At 44.2% G+C, this 22,643-nt stretch overlaps 1 protein-coding gene across 1 annotated transcript in view; it reads right to left on the minus strand.

Moving 5' to 3' along the window:
* acat2 (acetyl-CoA acetyltransferase 2) overlaps positions 1-20,728 on the minus strand; it is a 38,275-nt gene extending 17,547 nt beyond the window's left edge. Inside the window, exons 1-3 of the mRNA XM_067989133.1 lie at positions 20,640-20,728; positions 15,976-16,110; positions 512-693 (exon numbers count right to left, since the gene is read on the minus strand). Coding sequence (XP_067845234.1) covers positions 512-693; positions 15,976-16,110; positions 20,640-20,691 — 369 coding nt within the window. The 5' untranslated portion in view covers positions 20,692-20,728. The remainder of the gene's footprint in view (positions 1-511; positions 694-15,975; positions 16,111-20,639) is intronic.
* Positions 20,729-22,643: the final 1,915 nt, after the last annotated feature.

A 22,643-nucleotide genomic window follows, 5' to 3' on the forward strand; every position in this document is an offset into this window, starting at 1 on the left:
AATTCTGTTTATATTACTGGACTAATAATCCAGAGGCCTGGACTAATAATCCAGAGAACGTGAGTTCAAATCCCACCATGGCAGTTTGAGAATTTAAATTTGGTCAAAAAAAATCTGGAAATAAAAAGATGGTACCATGTAAAAGTGAGCATGAAGCTGTCAGATTGTTGTAAAAACCCAACTGGTTCACTAATGTCCTTTAGGGAAGGAAATCTACTGTCCTGGCTTATTTGTGACTCCAGTCTCACACCAACTTGGTTGACTCTTAACTGCCCTCTGAAATGGCCTAGCAAGCCACCCAGTTGTAGCAAGCCACTACAAAGAATACCACATGGACTGCAGCATTTCAAGAAGGTGGCTCACCACCACCTTATCAGGGCAATTAGGATGGGCAATAAATGCCAGCCTTGCCAGTGACAACGAGAATTAATTAAAAATAAAATCTGCCCCTTAATCAAGAGGTGTTTGGCGAGAATGACCACTGGATGTGATAAACCCATTGCACTCGTACCTTGCTCATACTCTCCATGCCTCCTGCTACCACAATATTTGAGCTCCCTGTCATGATGGCCTGTGCTGCGAGAGACACCGCTTTCAGCCCGGAGCCGCAAATCATCTGACAACTCCATGCCGGCACCTGATATGGGATTCCTGCACCGACACTAGCCTGCCGAGCAGGATTCTGTCCTTGGCCTACAAAATGGAGAAAGAAAAATGTAGTAGCAATGCTTTCATACCACAAAGCACATCATTACTAAAAAAGGACAAAAGATATGTGGGAATGTTTCACAAAATCAGGTGGGATCGTGAGTTGTGAGGAGGATGCATAGAGGCTTCAAGGCGATTTAGACAAGTTGAGTGAGTGGGCACATACATGGCAGATGCAGTATAATGTGAATAAATGTGAAGTTATCCACTTCGGAAGGAAAAACAGAAAGGCAGAGTATTATTTAAATGGTGATAGATTGGGGAATGTTGATGTACAAAGGGACCTGGGTGTCCTTGTACACCAGTCGCTGAAAGCGAGCATTCAGGTGCAGCAAGCAGTTAGGAAGGCGAATGGTATGTTGGCCTTCATTGCAAGAGGATTTGCGTATAGGAGCAAGGATGTCTTACTGCAGTTACACAGGGCCTTGGTGAGACCACACCTGGAGTATTGTGTGCAGTTTTGGTCTCCATGGATAGTCTTGCCATGGAGGGAGTGCAGCAAAGGTTCACCAGACTGATTCCTGGGATGGCAGGACTGTTGTATGAGGAGAAATTGGGTCAACTCAGCCTGTATTTACTCGAGTTTGGAAGAATGAGAGGGGATCACATTGAAACATATAAAATTCTGACAGGGCTAGACAGACTGGATGCAGGGAGGATGTTTCCCCTGGCTGGGGTGTCCAGAACGAGGGGGGGTCACAATCTCAGGATACAGGGTAGGACATTTAGGACTGAGATGAGGAGAAATTTCTTCACTCAGAGGGTGGTGAACCTGTGGAATTCTCCACCACAAAAGGCTGTGGAGGCCAAGTCACTGAATATATTTAAGAAGGAGCTAGATAAATTTCTAGACACAAAAGGCATCAAGGGGTATGGGGAGAGAGCGGGAATATGATATTGAGATAGAGGATCAGCCATGATCATACTGAATGGCAGAGCAGGCTCGAAGGGCCGAATGGCCTAATCCTGCTCCTATATTCTATGTTTCTATGTTAATGAGATTATTTTTCTTGTGTGAGATTTGATTCTGTTATACACAATTTTTCACAAATATTTTCCCATCTCTTCCACCTTTCCTGAAGGTGTTGACATCTTGCTGTCTTATTGTTGCACTTACTGTTCACCGGCCCCTTCTGGAACCTTATCCAAGTGGTCATTTTTCTTGTATGAGCTTTGAAAATGAGTGTTAGCAAGCTATTCAACCACAAGAGGATTCACAGCTGAGCTGGATCTTCACTGCATTAGGATGCCCATGGTTTAAAAAGCAGATGGAGAACAAGTCTTCAAAATAAAAGGCAATGGTGAATGAATGTTAAAAAAACAGCGGGGACTAGCAATCCTAAAAGAGTGGGGAACAGAGTCTGAAAAATACACAAGAAGTGGGTCACATTTGGGGAACTGAGACATGTTTTCATCACATGATTCAGAAAGCCGATCAGGATTAAGTAGCTCAAAGGTTCAAGCTAAATGTGTCAAATAGCAAGAATCTGCCAATAAGAGAAGCATTGGAAATTAAAATGAAAAATAGGAAGTATAATGGTAAATTGCAGTGTGACAGACAGTTGTGATATATGGGTGTGATAGAAATAGTATGACAGGGAAAGTGACACAAAGTAAGTGTTTGTTAACCGGACGACATGATGTGCCTACAGTAAATAGATAAAACAGTTCTTTAGTTTCCTGTCTGATTATTTGTCAACTATCTCTCTCTCTCTTCCCCCTCCTTCCATAAACCCCATTTATCCTTACTGCAGCTTCTTTCTGCCTGGATAAAGGGTTGCTCCAAGTTGCAAGCTTCTTCAAGGTTCTCAGTGTCAGCACATAATCAGTTGACAGCTAAGACTAACAATGGGTTGACGTGTCCTGATTCGTAGCCTGTTTTCAAATTGACTAAGCTTCTGTAATCTCAACTACAACTGGAAAATTAGTGTCATGTAGCACTGGACCGTTAAACTACAAACTGTGATCTATAAATCATTGGAGGAGACTCTTCACAAATCAAATGCTGCTTGGCACCAATTGAACTAAAACTGTATAATTTACAGCAAGTTCCTGAAAGTGCCACCCTAACCAGTACTGCAGACGATGCACTCAAGGACTGATGTGGAATAAAATCTAGTTTTGGAGCTGAGCAATTACTATTTAATTAAAGTATTCTATATCATGCATACTGAACACTACAGTAATAATTCAAGTCTCCAGTCTTGTGATTGCATAGAACATAAATTAGTTTAAAATCTAATGTTAGAAACATGTGGAATAGTTAAGAGTGAATCACGAACAATACCCTGCAAATGTTCATTTACTTTGTGTGAGTGGTATCGACTGCTGACACCCAGACGTCCCGCAATCAACAATACTTCTCAAAGTTTTGGAAGTGTATTTGTCCTGCATGGTCAACATTATATCTTTAAAGGCATTCTATGTGTCTTCTACTTTAGCTGTCTTGTCATTTCATCCAATTTCGATCTTTTAAAGTTCTGTACCTGACTCCTTGTCTTAGGTATTTCTGACTCCAAGATCATGTTAAATTTTATCATCCTGTCCCCAGAGGTGCTACAACTTTCATTTCTTGTTCATTTTCTCTCGTAGCTTCCTTCACATACTGGGTCAAGAAGCAGTCATGAACTACATCTACTAACTCTGCAAACCACCAAAGCAATTGGGTTTCCCCAGTTAATTAGTCTCCCATTAAAATAACTGGGAATGCTTAAAAAACTTGGGTTTTTCAGCCTAGAAAGGAGGCGTCCACGAGGTGATCTAATAGATGTATAACCTATAATATTAAGAATATAGAAAAAGTTAAACTGGAATATTACTAAATTAACCTGTAGGAGTTACAGGGTTCAAACTAGTAAAAGGTAACTTTACAGTCGGATATCAGGAAATTCTTCTTCCCACAAAGAGTGATCAAATTATGGAATAAACTTCCAGATAGAGCAGTGAAGCTGAAAACCGTTTGAGATGATTGGATACAATCGGGAAGGGGGTTAGAATCTCTCTGAATGGATGATGTGAGATGGACTGAATGGCCTTCCTCACCGTAGTAATCTTGTGATTGCGTGATGTAACAGATGGATGTCGATGAGGATGTACTTTTTCATGGGTCTCCCTGTCTACTTCCAGAACAATTTCTGTGTCCTGCCAAACATGTTAAAAAAAAGCTATTATTGCACTGGAAAGGGATGATGTAGTTGAGGGGTCAAAGAGAGAATCTATTTGGTTAGAGTTAAGGAACAATAGCGGAGCTATTTTGCTACTGGTGCAAACTATAGGCCACCAAATAGTGGGAAGGAGATAGAGGAGCAAATTTGCAGGCAAATTACAGAAAGATGCAAGAACTAAAGAGTAGTGATAATGGGGGACTTCAATTATCCCATTATAGACTGGGATAGTAACAGGGTAAAGGGTAAAAAGGCAGAGGAATTCCTGAAATTCATACAGAGAACTTTCTTGATCAGTGTGTTTCCAGCCCAACAAGGAAGGAAAAAGTGCTGGATCTAGTTCTGGGGAATGAAGTAGGGCAAGTGAAGCATGTTTCAGTGGGAGGGCATTTAGGGAACAGTGATCATAATAGAATAGTTATGGAAAAGGACAAGGAACAATCAAATGTAAAAATGTTTAACTAGAGGAGGGCAAATTTCAGTGAGTTAAAAAGGGATTTTGCCCTGGTGGATTGGAATCAAAAATTGGTAGGCAAAACAGTAATTGAACAATGGGAGGCCTTCAAGGAGGAAATGATTTGGGTACAGAGTAGACAAATTCCCACAAAGGGGGAGAGGAAGGACATCCAAAGCTAGAGCTTCTTAGATGACTAAAGATATAGAGATTAATATGAAACAGAAAAACGAGGCTTATGACGAATGTAAGTTCAAAGTACAGTAGAGAACCAAGCTACATACAGAAAATACAGAGGGGATCTAAAAAGGGAATAAGAAGGGCAAAGAAAGAGTATGAGAATAGATTAGCGGCTAACATAAAACATATAAATAGTAAAAGGATAGTCAAAGGAAGGGTGAGGCTGATTAGAGACAAAAACGATCTTCTGGTGGAGGCAGAGGGCATGGCTAAGGTACTAAATGAATAGAATCATAGAAAATAGGAGCAAGAGTAGGCCATTCGGCCCTGCTCCGCCATTCAAAATGATCATGTCTGATCGTCTAACTCATTACCCTGTTCTCGCTTTTTCCCCATATCCCTTGATCCCTTAGCATTAAGAAATATATTTATCTCCTTCTTGAATATATTTAATGACTTGGCCCCCACTGCCTTCTGTGGTAGAGAATTCCACAGGTTCACCACCCTCTGAGTGAAGAAATTTCTCCTCATCTCGGTTCTAAATGTCATACCCCATATCCTGAGACTGTGACCCGATTATGGATTCCCCATCCATCGGGAACATCCTCCCTGCATCTAGTCTGTCTAGTCCTGTTAGAATTTTATATGTTTCGATGAGATCACCGCTCATTCTTCTAAACTCTAGTGAATATAGGCCTAGTCGACCCAATCTCTCCTCATACGTCAGTCCTGCCATCCCAGGAATCAGTCTGGTAAACCTTTGTTGCACTCCCTCCATGGCAAGGACATCCTTCCTCAGATAAGGAGACCAAAACTGCACACAATACTCCAGATGTGGTCTCACCAAGGCCCTGTACAACTGCAGTAGGACATCCCTGTTCCTGTACTCAAATCCTCTTGCAATGAAAGCCAACATACCATTTGCATTCCTAACTGCTGCACCTGAATGCTCGCTTTCAGCGACTGGTGTACAAGGACACCCAGGTCTCGTTGCACCTCCCCTTTTCCCAATCTATCACCATTCAGATAATAATCTGCCTTTCTGTTTTCACAATCAAAGTGGATAACCTCACATTTATCCACGTTATACTGCATCTGCCATGTTCTTGCCCACTCACCCAACTTGTCTAAATCACATTGGAGCCTCTTTGCATCCTCCTCACAGCTCACATTCCACCCCAGCTTTGTGTCATCTGCAAACTTGGAAATGTTACATTCGGTTCCCTCATCCAAATCATTGATATATATTGTGAATAGCTGGGGCCCAAGCACTGATCCCTGCGGTACCCCACTAATCACTGCCTGCCACCCAGAAAAAGACCCATTTATTCCTACTCTCTCTTTCCTGTCGGTCAACCAATTCTCAATCCATGCCAGTATATACCCCCCAATCCCATGTGCTTTAATTTTGCACATTAACCTCTTGTGTGGGACCTTATCAAAAGCCTTCTGAAAATCCAAGTACACCACATCCACTGGTTCTCCCCTATCTATTCTACTAGTTACATCCTCAAAAAACTCCAGTAGATTTATAGTAACTCCAGTAGCATGATTTCCCTTTCATAATCCCATTAATGCCTTCCAAGTGTTCTGTTATCACATCCTTTATAATAGACTCTAGCATTTTCCTCATTACTGATGTTAGCCTAACTGATCTAGTTCCCTGTTTTTTCTCTCCCTCCTTTTTTTAAATAGTGGGGTTACATTTGCCACCCTCCAATCTGTAGGAACTGTTCCAGAGTCTGTAGAATTTTGGAAGATGATCACCAATGCATCCACTATTTCCAGGGCCACTTCCTTTAGTACTCTAGGATGTAGATTATCAGGCCCTGGGGATCTGTCTGCCTTTAGCCCCATTAATTTCCCTAGCACTATTTTTTTTTTACTAATACTGATTTCCTTCAGTTCCTCCCTCCCACTAGACCTTTGGTTCCCTAACATTTCTGGGAGGTTATTTGTGTCCTCCTTTGTGAAGACAGAACCAAAGTATGTGTTTAATTGTTCTGCCATTTCTATGTTCCCCATTATAATTTCCCCCATTTCTGACTGTAAGGGACCTACATTTGTCTTCACTCATCTTTTTCTCTTGACATATTTATAGAAGCTTTTACAGTCAGTTTTTATGTTGTGATGTGGAGATGGACTGGGGTTGACAAATATAAGGAATTTTAAAACACCAGGTTATAGTCCAACAGTTTTATTTGAAAATCACAAGCTTTCGGAGGCTTTCTGCTTCGTCAGGTGAAGTGTGGGATTCCTTGAAGGTTACTGCATTTATAGTCAGAGAACAATGCCTGGTGATTACAGATAATCTTTCCAACTGCCCGTTGTCAAGGCAATTAAAGTGTTCAGACAGAGAAACATTACATACGGGACCACCGAATATACAAATGGCCAGAACAAAAGACACACACACACACACACACAGAGAGAATGACCCGGTGTATTAAAAAGATAACTTTTTTTTCGCTGGTGGGGTTACGCGTAGCGTGACATGAACTCAAGATCCCGGTTGAGGCCGTCCTCATGGGTGCGGAACTTGGCTATCAATTTCTGCTCGACGATTTTGCGTTGTCGTGCGTCTCGAAGGCCGCCTTGGAGAATGCTTACCCGAAGATCGGTGGCTGAGTGTCCTTGACTGCTGAAGTGTTCCCCGGCTGGGAGGGAACCCTCCTGTCTGGCGATTGTTGCGCGGTGTCCGTTCATCCGTTGTCACAGTGTCTGCATGGTCTCGCCAATGTACCATCCTTTCCTGCAACGTATGAGGTAGACAACGTTGGCCGAGTCACAGGAGTATGAACCATGTACCTGGTGGGTGGTGTCCTCTGGTGTGATGGTGGTATCTGTGTCGATGATCTGGCATGTCTTGCAGAGGTTGCCGTGGCAGGGTTGTGTGGTGTCGTGGATGCTGTTCTCCTGAAAGCTGGGTAATTTGCTGCGAACGATGGTCTGTTTGAGGTTGGGTGGCTGTTTGAAGGCGAGTAGTGGAGGTGTGGGGATGGCCTTAGCGAGGTGTTCGTCGTCATCGATGACGTGTTGAAGGCTGCGGAGAACATGGCGTAGTTTCTCCGTTCCGGGGAAGTACTGGACGACGAAGGGTACTCTGTTGGTTGCGTCCCGTGTTAGTCTTCTGAGGAGGTCTATGCGATTTTTCGCTGTGGCTCGTCGGAACTGTCGATCGACGAGTCGAGCGTCATATCCCATTCTTATGAGGGCGTCTTTCAGAGTCTGTAGGCCATCCCCTATGGACAAGCCCTGCGAATATACAGGATCTGCTCAGACGAGGAGGAACGCGATGGACACCTACAGATGCTGAAAGACGCCCTCGTAAGAATGGGATATGACGCTCGACTCGTCGATCGACAGTTCCGACGGGCCACAGCGAAAAATCGCATAGACCTCCTCAGACGACTAACACGGGACGCAACCAACAGAGTACCCTTCGTCGTCCAGTACTTCCCCGGAGCGGAGAAACTACGCCATGTTCTCCGCAGCCTTCAACACGTAATCGATGACAACAAACACCTCGCTAAGGCCATCCCCACACCTCCACTACTCGCCTTCAAACAGCCACCCAACCTCAAACAGACCATCGTTCGCAGCAAATTACCCAGCTTTCAGGAGAACAGCGTCCACGACACCACACAACCCTGCCACGGCAACCTCTGCAAGACATGCCAGATCATCGACACAGATACCACCATCACACGAGAGGACACAACCCACCAGGTACATGGTTCATACTCCTGTGACTCGGCCAACGTTGTCTACCTCATACGTTGCAGGAAAGGATGCCCCGGAGCATAGTACATTGGCGAGACCATGCAGACGCTGCGACAACGGATGAATGGACACCGCGCAACAATCGCCAGACAGGAGGGTTCCCTCCCAGTCGGGGAACACTTCAGCAGTCAAGGACACTCAGCCACCGATCTTCGGGTAAGCGTTCTCCAAGGCGGCCTTCGAGACACACGACAATGTAAAATCGTCGAGCAGAAATTGATAGCCAAGTTCCGCACCCATGAGGACGGCCTCAACCGGGATCTTGGGTTCATGTCACGCTACACGTAACCCCACCAGCGAAAAAAAAGTTATCTGTTTTTAATACAACGGGTCATTCTCTCTCTTTCTCTTCCTTTCGGATGTCTCTGTCTCTTGTTCTGGCCGTTTGTATATTCGGTGTCTCTCTGTCTGAACATTTTGATTGCCTTGACAACGGGCAGTTGGAAAGATTATCTGTAATCACCAGGCATTGTTCTCTGACTATAAACGCGGTAACCTTCAAGGAATCCCACACTTCACCTGACGAAGGAGAAAGCCTCCGAAAGTTTGTGATTTTCAAATAAAACTGTTGGACTATAACCTGGTGTTGTAAGATTCCTTACAGTTTTTATGTTCCCTGCTAGTTTACTCTCATACTCTATTTTTCTCCTCTTAATCAATCTCTTTGTTCTCCTTTGCTGAATTCTAAACTGCTCCCAATCCTCAGGCTTGCTGCTTTTCTGGCAATTTTATATGTCTCCTCTTTGGATCTAATACTATCCCTAATTTCTTTTGTAAGCCACCTTTCCTGTTTTTATTTTTGCGCCAGACAGGAATGAATAATTGTTGTAATTGCTGCACACGTTCTTTAAATATTAGCCATTGCCCATCCATCATTATTCCTTTTAGTAAAGTTCCCCAATCTTTCCTAACCACCTCACACTTTCGTAATTTCCTTTATTTAGATTCAGGACCCTAGTTTCGGATTCAACTACTTCACTCTCATCTTAATGAGGAATTCTATCATGTTATGGTTGCTCTTCCCTAAGGGACCCCGCACAACAAGATTGTTAATTAATCCTTTCTCCTTGCACAAGACCCAGTCTAGGATCGCCTGTTCTCTAGTTGGTTCCTCAACATATTGATCTAGAAATCAATCATGTACACACTCCAGGAAGTCCTCCCCCAAAGTATTATTGCTAATTTGGTTTGACCAATCTATATGTAAATTAAAGTCACCCATGATTATAGTTGTACCCTTCTTGCATGCGTCTCTAATTTCCTGTTTAATGCCCTCCCCTACTGTTTGGGGGCCTATAGACAACCCCCACCAACGTTTTCTGCCCCTTGGTGTTTCTTAGCTCCACCCATACAGATTCCACATCGTGATTTTCCGAGCCAATATCCTTCCTCACTATTGCATTGATTTCCTCCTTTATTAACAACGCTACCCCACCTTCCTTCCCTTTTTGCCTGTCCTTCCTAAATATTGAATACCCCTGGATGTTCAGTTCCCATCCTCGGTCACCCTGCAGCCATGTCTCCGTGATCGCAACTATATCATACCCATTAATATCTATCTGCGCTGTTAATTCATCTACCTTACTGCGAATGCTCCACACATTTAAGACACAATGCCTTTAGACTTGTCTTTTTAAGATTGCTAGTCATCTTAGTATTATTTTGCACTATGGCCCTATCTGTTTTTTGCCCTTGTTTTCTCTGCCTTCCACTATTGCTTCTTCCCTTTCTGTCTTTTGTTTCTATCCTTGTTTCCCCCTCTTCTGTCTCCCTGCTCAGGTTCCCATCCCCCTGCCATTCTAGTTTAAACCTTCCCCAACAGCACTAGCAAACACCCCCGCGAGGACATTGGTCCCGGTCCTGCTCGGGTGTAACCCGCACTGCTTGTATAGGTCCCACCTTCCCCAGAACCGGTCCCAATGTCCCAGGAATCTAAATCCCTCCCTCCTACACCATCCCTGCAGCCACGCATTCATCTGGTCTATTCTCCTGTTCCTATACTCACTAGCATGTGGCACTGGTAGTAATCCGGAGATCACTACCTTTGAGGTCCTGCTTTTTAATTTATCTCCTAATTCCTTAAATTCACCTTGCAGGACCTCATCTCTTTCTTTTTTAAACCTATGTCGTTGGTACGGATATGGACCACGACTACTGGCTGTTCACCCTCCCCCTCCAGAATACCCTGCAGCCGCTCCGTGACATCCTTGACCCTAGCACCAGGGAGGCAACATACCATCCTGGAGTCACGTTTGTGGCCGCAGAAACGCCTATCTGTTCCCCTTACAATTGAATCTCCCATCACTATAGGCCTGCCTCTCTTATTCCTCCCCTCCTGTGCAGCAGAGCCACTTTGCATCAGTCTTCACTAAAGAGGATGCTGCCAATTTAGCAGTAAAGGAGGAAGTAGTAGCGATATTGGATAGGATAAAAATAGATGAAGAGGAGGTACTTAAAAGGACGGCAGTACTTAAATTAGAAGTGTCGCCCGGTCAAGATGGGATGCATTTTAGGTTGTTGCGGGAAGTAAGGGTAGAAATTGTGGAGGCTCTGGTCACAATCTTCCAATCCTCCTTAGATATGGGGGCGGTGTCAGAGGACTGGAGAATTGCAAATGTTACACCCCTGTTCAAAAAAGGGGAGAGGGATAAACCCGGCAATTACAGGCCAGTCAGCCTAACGTCAGCAGTGGGGAAACTTTTAGAGACAAAATTAATTGGCTCTTGGAAAGGTATGGGCTAATAAATGAAAGTCAGCAGGGATTTGTTAAAGGAAAGTTGTGTTTGACAAACTTGATTGAGTATACGGTGGTGTTCCCCAGCAGTCGGCATTAGGACCATTGCTCTTTTTGATATATATTAATGACCTGGACTTGGGTATAATTTCAAAGTTTGCAGATGACACAAAACTCAGGAATGTAGTAAACAATGTGGAGGATACTAACAGACTTCAGGAGGACACAGACAGACTGATTGAATGGGCAGACACATGGCAGATGAAATTTAGAAATCATAGAATCATAAAGGTTACAGCATGGAAGGAGGCCATTCGCCCATCGAGTTTGTGCCGGCTCTATACAAGAGCAATCCAACTAGTCCCACTCCCGCGCCCTATCCCTGTAGCCCTGCAAATTTTTTTCCTTTCAAGTACTTATCCAGTTCCCTTTTGAAAGCCATGACTGAATCTGCCTCAACCACCCCCTCTGGCAGTGCATTCCAGATTGTTGGACTTGCATCTTCTAAATGTCTATCAGGATATTGCAGTGAATAGTAGCAAAGTTATTGATAGACTAGACATTTAACACAAAGGAGTGTGAAGTGATGCATTTTGGTAGTAAGAGCGCGGAGGGACAATATAAACTAAATGGTACAATTTTAAAGAGGATACAGGAGCAGAGAGACCTGGGGGCGTATGTACACAAATCTTTGAAGGTGGCAGGACAAGTTAAGAATGCTGTTAAAGAAGCATATGGGATTTTGGGCTTTATTTATAGAGGCAGAGTGTACAAAAGCAAGGAAGTTATGCAAACCTTTATAAAATACTGGTTAGGCCGCAGCTGGAATATTGTATTCAATTCTGGGCACCACACTTAAGGAAGGATGTCAAGGCTTTAGAGATGATGTGGAGATGCCGGTGATGGACTGGGGTTGACAATTGTAAACAATTTTACAACACCAAGTTATAGTCCAGCAATTTTATTTTAAATTCACAAGCTTTCGGAGGCTTCCTCCTTCCAACATTTACCTGAGGAAGGAGGAAGCCTCCGAAAGCTTGTGAATTTAAAATAAAATTGCTGGACTATAACTAGGCTTTAGAGAGGGTGCGAAAGAAATTTACTGGAATGTTACCAGGTAAGAGGGACTTCAGTTATGTGGAGAGACTGGAGAAGTTGGGGTTGTTTTCCTTGGAGCAGAGAAGGTTAAGAGGAGATTTGATAGAGGTGTTCAAAATCATGAACAGTTTTGACAGAGTAAATAAGGAGAAACTGTTTCTAGTGGCAGAAGGGTCGGTAACCAGAGGACACAGATTTAAGGTGATCAGCAAATGAACCAGAGGAAACATTCTTTTTACCTAAAGATTTGTAATGATCTGGAATCCACTGCCTGAAAGGGTAGTGGAAACGGATTCTATAACTTTCAAAAGGGAATCTGATAAATACTTGATGGGAAAACATTTACAGGGCTATGGGGAAAGAGCAGGGGGGTGGGACAAATTGGATAGTTCTTTCAAAGAGCCGGCACAGGCACAATGGGCTGAATGGCCTCCTTCTATGTTGTGACATACGGAGTGACTTTACTCCATCAGTGATCAAATTCAGCTTTGATAGTCCCCTCCACAAGCTGGCTTGATAGTTGAACAGTGGCCTAGACTCACTGTCTAAATTCAGACATGAAATATAGCTCTTGCCTATGAACCAGGAGCAGCCTTTAGGAGAAAAAGGGACGATATTGGCAACAAAAAAAAGTTAAATTATCATCTTAACTTTGCTGCCTAACATCAATTTTTAAACGTCATTGTCCTCCAGTAGCTCAGCCTGTGCTGCGTTAGCTGATCTCAGCCAGGGCTGTGGTAGGAGCACTACAATTGGCCTCAGCATCCTGGAGTTAAGGAGGTTGGGGGGGGGGGGGGGGGGGGGTGTGGGGGAAATTAAATAAATTGGACAGTGTTCCTGCACCCTGATCGCTATCTAGTGACCTGGTTCCCTCCGCTGGAATGCATTTGTGCAAATGTAGGGTGAGGCTAGGAGGCCGAAACGTGATGTCCCCTCCAGAATCAAATAGCCTATCAACATTCACTGTTTGATGCCTGCATCTGAAAGATATGCACCTAGAAGATGTACCAGAGAACTGCAGGATAGACTCAGCTCTTTCAGGAGAGGAGAAAATTGGCAAAGAAAAAAAACATAATTTAATGTTAGCAAGAAACTACAAATTTTCCATATCTTAACGTCTATAGTCTTTAACCCAAAAGCATCTTCGTCCCAACTTCTTGTCCAGTACTTGCACCCTACCTGCCTTGTGGCGTCAGCCTTGGCTCAGTGGTCGCACTCTCGCGTCTGAGTCAGAAGGTTGTGGGTTCAAGTCCTCTCCAGGAGGTCACTTCAGTGCAGTACTGATGGAGTGCTGCACTGTCAGAGGTGCCTTCTTTCGGATGAGACGTAAAACTGAGGCTCCGTCTGCCCTCTCAGGTAGACGTAAAAGATCCCACTGCATTATTCAAAGAAGAGCAGGGGTGTCCTAGCCAATATTTATCCCACAACCAACACCTAAAACAGATTATCTGGTCATTATCACATTGCTGTTCGTGGTACCTTGCTGTGCGCAAATTGGCTGCCACGTTTCCTACTTTATAATAGTGACATAAGAAATAGAAGCTGGAGTAGGCCATACGGCCCTTTGAGCCTGCTCCGCCATTCAATAAGATCATGGATGACCTTCGACCTCAACTCCACTTTCCTGCCACATCCCTTGATTTCCCTAGAGTCCAAAGATCTATCGATCTCAGCCTTGAACATACTCAACGACTCAGCATCAGCAGCCCTCTGGGGTAGAGAATTCCAAAGATTTACAACACCGAGTGAAGAAATTCCTCCTCATCTCAGTCTTAAATGGCCGACCCCTTATCCTGAGACTATATCCCCTAGTTCTAGACTCTCCAGCCAGGGGAAACAGTCTCTCAGACTGTCAAGTCCCCTCAGAATCTTGTGTGTTTCAATGAGATCACATCTCATTCTTCTAAACTCCAGAGTAAAGGCCCATTCTACTCAATCGCTCATCAACCCTCTCATCGCAGAAATCAATCTAATGAACCTTTGTTGCACAGCCTCTAAGGCAAGTATATCCTTCCTTAGATAAGACGTCCAAATCTGTACACAGTACTCCAGATGAGGTCTCACCAAAGCCCTGTACAACTTGGTAAGACTTCCTTACTCTTATACTCCAACCCCCTTGTCACAAAGGCCAACATGCCGTCTGCCTTACTAATTGCTTGCTAACTTCTTGTGTTTCCTGTACGTGGATACGCAAATCTCTCTGAACACCAACATTTAACAGTTTCTCACCATTTAAAAAATATTCTGTTTTTTGATTCTTCCTACCAAAGTGAATATCCTCATATCCCCACATTATACCCCATATGCCATCTTCTTGCCTACTCACTAAACCTGTCTATATCTCTTTGCAGACTCTGTGTCCTCCTCACAGCTTACTTTCCCACCTAGCTTTGTATCATCGGCAAACTTGGATACGTTACACTCGGTCCCTTCATCTAAGTCATTAATATAGATTGTAAATAGCTGAGGCCCAAGCTCCGATCCTTGCGGCCTGCCAACCTGAAAATGATCCGTTTATCCCTACTCTCCATTTTCCATCTGTTAACCAATTCTCTAACCATGCTAATATATTACCCCCAACTCCATAAGCCCTTATCTTTTGTGTGGCACCTTATCGAATGCCTTTTGAAAATCCAAATATACTACATCCACTATCTACCCTGCTAGTTACATCCTCAAAGAACTCTAATAAATTTGTCAAACACGATTTCCCTTTCATAAAACCATGTTGACTCTGCCTAATCATATTATGATTTTCTAAGTGCCCTGTTACCACTTCCTTAATGATGGATTCCAGCATTTTCCTGACAACTGATGTCAGATTAACTGGTCTGTAATTCCCTGTTTTCTCTCCCCCCACCTTTCTTGAATAGCAGGGTTACATTTGCTACCTTCCAATCTGCTGGGACCGTTCTAGAATGTAGGGAATTTTGGAAGATCATAACCAATGCATCCACTATCTCTGCAGCCACCTCTTTTAGAAGCCCAGGATATAGGCCATCAGGTCCAGGGGATTTATCGGCTTTTAGTCGATATGCACTTATGCTTTTAGTTGGATGTACACTTGAACTGCCGCAACCTACAAGGCTACGGGCCAAGAGCTGGAAAGTGGGATTAGGCTGGATTGCTCTTTTTTGGCAGGCACAGACACGATGAGCCAAATGGCCTCCTGCTATGATTTTAGTCCCATTAGTTTCTCCAGTACTTTGTCTCTACTGATAGCAATTACTTTAAGTTCCTCACTCTCATTAGCCCTTTAATTCCCCACTATTTCTGATATGCTTTTTGTGTCTTCTACTGTGAAGATAGATACAAAATATTTGTTTAATGTCTCTGCCATTTCCTTATGCCCCATTATAATTTCTTCTGTTTCAGCCTTTAAGGGGCCGACGTTTACTTTTGCTACTCTCTTCCTTTTTACATACTAGTAGAAGCTTACAACTTGTTTTTATATTTCTTACTATTTACTTTCATATTCTGTTTTCTCCCTTTTTAGCAATTTTTTGCTCATCCTTTGCTGGTTTCTAAAACTCTCCCAATCCTCAGGCTTACTACTCTTCTTTGCAACATTAAAGGCCTCTTCTGTTAATCTGATGCTATCCTTAACTTCTTTAGTTAGCCACAGATGAATCACTTTTCCTGTGGAGTTTTTATTGCTCAACGGAAGGTATATTTGTTGAGAATATGGAAATATTTCTTTAAATGTTTGCCATTGCTTATCTACACTTCAAAAGTACTTAATTGGCTGTAAAGTGTTTTGGGACATTCCGAGGTTGTGAAAGGCGCTATAGAAATGCAAGTCTTTCTTTGTGTGCAACCCTCACCTTCATTTCTACCCAATTACAATACTGTACCTGCGGTTAAAACCTGTCCTAAAATTACTTCAGACACGTCCTCTGGTTTGATATTTGCTCTCTTCAGGACTTCTTTAATCACCACAGAAGCCAGGCCATGGGCAGCCAGGCTAGATAAACTGCCATTGAAGGAACCTACACAGACAAATAAATCCATAGCATTAAAATTTACTACGATACCACAGGATATGCAATGTAAAGAACACAGATTTCCCAAGGAAACATTTATTAATGGGACACTTGATTAATTTGTGTTTCTTATTTGCTGGTTTGTCCTATTTCAATTTTGTGGGTCTGGAGGTTTGGAAGGGCTGTTCTTAGCACTGTTGCCTCAATGGTAGATAAATCCCAGACTCTTCCATCACCATCCCTGGGTATGTCCTGTCCTAACAGCAGGACAGACCGACCAGAGGTGATGATACAGTGATAGACAGTCAGGAGGGAGTGGCCCTGGGAGTCCAAAACATTGACTCCGGACCCCATTAAATCTCATGGCATCAGGTCAACTATGGGCAAGGAGACCTCCTGCTGATTAACACCTGCCACCCTCCCTCAGCTGATGAATCAGTCCTCCTCCATGTTGAGCACCACTTGGAGGAAGCACTAAGGGTAGCAATGGCACAGAATGTACTCTGCGTGGGGACTTCAATGTCCATCACCAGAGTGGCTCGGTAGCACCACTACTGACCGAGCTGGCCAAGTCCTGAAGGACATAGCTGCCAGACTGGGCCTGCGGCAGGTGGTGAGCGAACCAACACGAAGGAAAAACATACTTGACTTCATCCTCATCAATCTACCTGTCGCATATGCATCTGTCCATGACAGTATTGGTAGGAGTGACCACCGCACAATCCTCCTGGAGACGAAGTCCCGTCTTCGCACTGAAAACACCATCCAATGTGTTGTGTACAAAATGGGATAGATTCAGAACAGATCTAGCAGCTCAAAACTGGGCATCTATGAGGTGCTATGGGCCATCAGCAGTAGCAGAATTGTATTCCAGCACAATCTGTAACCTCATGGCCCAGCATATTCCTCACTCTACCATTACCAACAAGCCAGGGGATCAATCCTGGTTCAATGAGGAGTTTAGAAGAGCATGCCAGGAGCAGCACCAGGCGTACCTAAAAATGAGGTGCCAACCTGGTGAAGCTACAACACAGGACTACATGCATGCTAAACAGCGGAAGCAACATGCTATAGACAGAGCTAAGCGATTCCACAACCAACGGATCAGATCAAAGCTCTGCAGTCCTGCCACATCCAGTCGTGAATGGTGGTGGACAATTAAACAACTAACGGGAGGAGGAGATTCTGTAAACATCCCCATCCTCAATGATGGCGGAGTCCAGCACGTGAGTGCAAAAGACAAGGCTGAAGCGTTTGCAACCATCTTCAGCCAGAAGTGCCAAGTGGATGATCCATCTCTGCCTCCTCCCGATATCCCCACCATCACAGAAGCCAGTCTTCAGCCAATTTGATTCACTCCATGTGATATCAAGAAATGGCTGAGTGCACTGGATACAACACAGGCTATGGGCCCCCGACAACATCCCGGCTGCAGTGCTGAAGACTTGGGCTCCAGAACTAGCCGCATGTCTAGCCAAACTGTTCCAGTACAGCTACAACACTGGCATCTACCCAACAATGTGGAAAATTGCCTAAGTATGTCCTGTCCACAAAAAGCAGGACAAATCCAATCTGGCCAATTACCGCCCCATCAGTCTACTCTCAATCATCAGCAAAGTGATGGAAGGTGTCGCCAACAGCGTTATCAAGCAGCAATTACTCACCAATAACCTGCTCACCGATGCTCAGTTTGGGTTCCAACAGAACCACTGGACTCCAGACCTCATTACAGCCTTGGTCCAAACATGGACAAAAGTGCTGAATTCCAGAGGTGAGGTGAGAGTGACTGCCCTTGACATCAAGGCAGCATTTGACCGAGTGTGGCACCAAGGAGCCCTAGTAAAATTGAAGTCAATGGGAATCAGGGGGAAAACTCTCCAGTGGCTGGAGTCATACCTAGCACAAAGGAAAATGGTTGTTGGAGGCCAGTCATCTCAGCCCTAGGACATTACTGCAGAAGTTTCTCAGGGCACTGTCCTAGGCCCAACCATCTTCAGCTGCTTCATCGACGACCTTCCCTCCATCGTAAGGTCAGAAATGGGGATGTTCGCTGATGATTGCACAGTGTTCAGTTCCATTCGCAACCCCTCAGATAACGAAGCAGTCCATGCCCGCCTGCAGCAAGACCTGGACAACATCCAGGTTTGGGCTGATAAGTGGCAAGTAACATTCGCGCCATACAAGTGCCAGGCAATGACCATCTCCAACAAGAGAGAGTCTAACCACCTCTCCTGGACATTCAACGGCGTTACATCGCCAAATCCCCCACCATCAACATCCTGGAGGTCACCATTAACCAGAAAATTAACTGGACCAGCCACATAAATACTGTGGCTACAAGAGCTCTCCATTTGCCTGGATGAGTGCAGCTCCAACAATACTCAAGAAGCTTGACACCGTCCAGGACAAAGCAGCCCGCTTGATTGACACCCCATCCACCACCCTAAACATTCACTCCCTTCACCACTGGCGCATCGTGGCTGGAGTGTGTACCATCCACAGGATGCACTGCAGCAACTCGCCAAGGCTTCTTCGACAGCACCTCCCAAACCCGCGACCTCTACCACCTAGAAGGACAAGGGCAGCAGGCACATGGGAACAACACCACCTGCACGTTCCCCTCCAAGTCACACATCATCCCGACTTGGAAATATATCGCCGTTCCTTCATCGTCGTTGGGTCAAAATCCTGGAACTCCCTACCTAACAGCACTGTGGGAGAACCTTCACCAAACGGACTGTGGCAGTTCAAGAAGGCTGCTCTCCACCACCTTCTCAAGGGCAATTAGGGATGGGCAATAAATGCTGGCCTTACCAGCAACGCCCACATCCCATGAATGAATTAAAAAAACATCCTAAATCAAATCACCAGCACCTATTATCAGCAACTTGAGATAAATGGGAATTAATAGGAATAGGGATTTAAACTTTATATGTGGCCCCAAGGCAAACAGACTTAAGCAACCCACAAATACAAAAGCACAGGCACCAGGGTAGAATTTCCGCAGATAATCCCCAATCGCCTGTCGTAGCTGTGATAGAAACCCTGCAGAAAACTTAAACAGCTGTTTCTGCCAAATTTACAGCAGGATATCCCCCACGGGAATTCCAGGCGCCCCAGTTTGCAGAACGTTAAAACAGAAAATGCTGGAAATGCACAGGTCTGTCAGCATCTGAAAATAGAAAAAAATGGTTTAACAGTTTGGTGGTAGTGCCTTCTGCCAAAACTCATCAGAATTCTGATGAAGGGGCCACTGAGTATTTCCAATATTTTCAATTTTTATCACCAACAAGTTGATTTTATCCCCTTGCCTCTGAGGGTTTGCTGCAACATACTGCAAGCACAGGGGCCGGGCAGAATGGGGGACTAGAGGCAGAACGTAAATGAAAATAACTTAAAAGATATATTCCTGGAAAATACAACACTGAGAAGTATACGAGTCAGATGCTGGATTTGTCCATTTATACAAATCCAATATCCTTTGTATAAATTAAATGGCTTTCTCTAAAAGTTCTGTGCTGACTATTTCAATTAAAAGGACTGCTTTGATCTGCTGTGTCAAAAGCCCACCTGGAGTAGTTGAAGTGCTGCTAGTTTTCCCCTAGTCTGGATTGTGAAATGGGACTCCATGGAGCATCCACGTCTCAGTTAAACGATTCTGATAAAGACTTTAAGATTTGGAACACTATTATTTTGGAATAAAAACAGAAAATGCTGGAATCACTCAGCAGGTCAGGCAGCATCTGTGGAGAAAAAAACGGAGTTAACGTTTCAGGTTCAAGACCCTTCGTCAGAACTGCAGTTTCTTTCTCCACAGATACTTACTGACTTGCTGAGTGTTCCCAGCATTTTCTACTTTTATTTCAGATTTCCAGCATCCGCAGTATTTTGCTTTTGACTATTATTTTGGATCCAGTTTGAAGTATGAGTAATTTATTGCTGGTTATCTATCCTCTGTATTCCTCCCTGGTGAATTGCCTTACCTCCACTCTCCATATTAATGATTTTATTTTAAATTCACAAGCTTTCGGAGACTTCCTCCTTCCTCAGGTAAATCTCCACAACATATTAATGATGTGGAGATGCCGGTGATGGACTGGGGTTGACAATTGTAAACAATTTTACAACACCAAGTTATAGTCCAGCAATTTTATTTTAAATTCACAAGCTTTCGGGGGCTTCCCCCTTCCTCAGGTGAACGATATTAAAGCCTGAAACAGGCAATGAGGCCGCAGCCAACCAGGTGCTGGCGTGAGAACCAGGCCACATTCTGACGGAGCGCCTGATTGGCTGCGAGTCGCCGCTCCTCCCCTCCTCTCCCCACTGTAATGTGGCCCCATCCGGAGCACTGCTTAACCGGCGGGCAGTGTACGATAGGCCGCGGTCCATCCGGCCCATTTTAAAGATGGGAACCGTCTCCCATTTGAAAGGAGAGGAGAGAAGGAATCTCCGCCGGGAGCCGAAGGTTCGAGCCTCCCCATCACACGGAGTCCGGTCCCGAGCCTCCCCTCCCCTCCCACGCCGAGTGCTCTTACCGACCGGAGTTCTGGCAGCAGACACAATAACCACAGCGTCCTCCTCACTCATGGTGCGAGCAGTGGATGGGAGAAGTCGGGGAGGAGTCAGTACAGAGACAGCGGCCACACATCACGGCTTGGGGGTGGGTTCTGCTCTGCTCGTCACAGCCCGCCCACCTGCCTGATGTTCTCGGTTCCTTGTTAACCTTCATATCGATCAACATCACTACAACCAGGTTAACCGGTCATTTATCTTGCTATGCACAAATTGACTGCCCCGTTTGCCTACAAAACAGGTGTCTACACATCAAAAGTAATTAATTGGCTAAAACACTTTGGAACATCTTGAGGATGTGAAACGATGTAAATTCTTTCTTAAATGAAGGTCTTATTGAGAGAAGCTCAGATGCCTTTGACTCCAACAATGGCTTCAAAGGCTTTTGAGAGCCATGATGTGGAGATGCCGGTGATGGACTGGGGTTGACAATTGTAAACAATTTTACAACACCAAGTTATAGTCCAGCAATTTTATTTTAAATTCACAAGCTTTCGGAGGCTTCCTCCTTCGTCAGGTGAACGATGTGAAAATGAAATCCTCGAAATGAAATCGCATTTATAATTCACAGAACAATGCTTGGTGAGTACAGACAGTTTTTTCAACTGCCTGTTGCCAAGGCAATCAGTGTGCAGACAGACAGGTGTTACCTGCCAGGTCTCACAGAATATACAAATCACCAAAAAAAAACAACAAACAAAAAAAAACAGAGATAGAGAGGTAGAAACATAGAAAAGACAGCAACTGACCCATTATATTAAAAACAGATAACATTTGTTCGCTGGTGGGGTAACGTGTAGCGTGACATGAACCCAAGATCCCGGTTGAGGCCGTCCTCATGGGTGCGGAACTTGGCTATCAATTTCTGCTCGACGAGAGTCCGACAGACACCTGCATGAACATCCCGTCATTTCCAGTGCCGATAGAAGGAAAGGGACATTTTCGTTTCCCACACCAGCTATGTTATTGGCTTGTCACTTAGTTTGCCATAGGCTCACAACCATTAGGAACTGCATTAAAACAGTCACTTACTACTCTCAACAGATTTTAATCTTGGGCAGGCCTGGATTCAAACCCAGGTCCCAGGAGATGAACGGATTGCTGTGACTCACTTTAGGCCACCTTTTTAAAGTGTATAACTTCAGATATGATGAGCCACTATGCAAATACAAGTTTTCTTTCTCATTTGTCCTCACTCCTTACATAAGGGCACCTCACATATGCTGCATCACTCCAGTCTTGGCTACTCTTGAGTTGCAATCTAGTTTTGTTTCACATAGGATTGCTACTCTGAACAAATTATTAATCTGCACGTTGTTCAGTTCAAACCAGTAAAGATTTGCCTTTGGAGGCAGGAGGTTGTTGAGTCGCTACTTAGACCGCGGTCGATTCTAATCCACGTTAATGACCTGACTTTTGAAATCAACAACCCTAATATAGGGAGAGCAACTGGACAGGAGATTAACAAATTTAAGACCAATAAATATAAATCACAGTTTTGCACGTTGGTCAAATAATGTGCATAATGTAGAATTGAAAGGCAGCAGGACCATTAGGGACCTGAGTCTAAAAGTAAATCCAACATTTTCAATGTCTAGACATTTAAGAACTAGTAGAATGCTGGGATATATAACCAGAACAGTGGAGTATGAGTCTAGAAGCTATGTGGGGACATTAAAATGCACTTCTCAGAACTCACTTGGTAGTTTGCTCACTACCCCCACAGAACACATAAATGCATTGAACAGGATCGAGAGAAGAGCTGCAAAACTGATGCCAAGTGTAATGGAGATGAACTATGAGGAAACGTCACAAGTGTCTTCTTGGATGAAGGAGGCCAATTGGCCCATCTTAATTCATCCATTCAACATAACCCTAAACTCCCCCCATTGTTGCATCGAGTTGTTTCTTAAATGATTCCATACTTTTCAATCTCCACCACTGCCCTAAATCCATTCCTGATGTTG

This window comes from Heptranchias perlo, chromosome 8 (assembly GCF_035084215.1).
Source record: "Heptranchias perlo isolate sHepPer1 chromosome 8, sHepPer1.hap1, whole genome shotgun sequence".
NCBI classification, from domain to species: Eukaryota; Metazoa; Chordata; class Chondrichthyes; order Hexanchiformes; family Hexanchidae; genus Heptranchias; species Heptranchias perlo.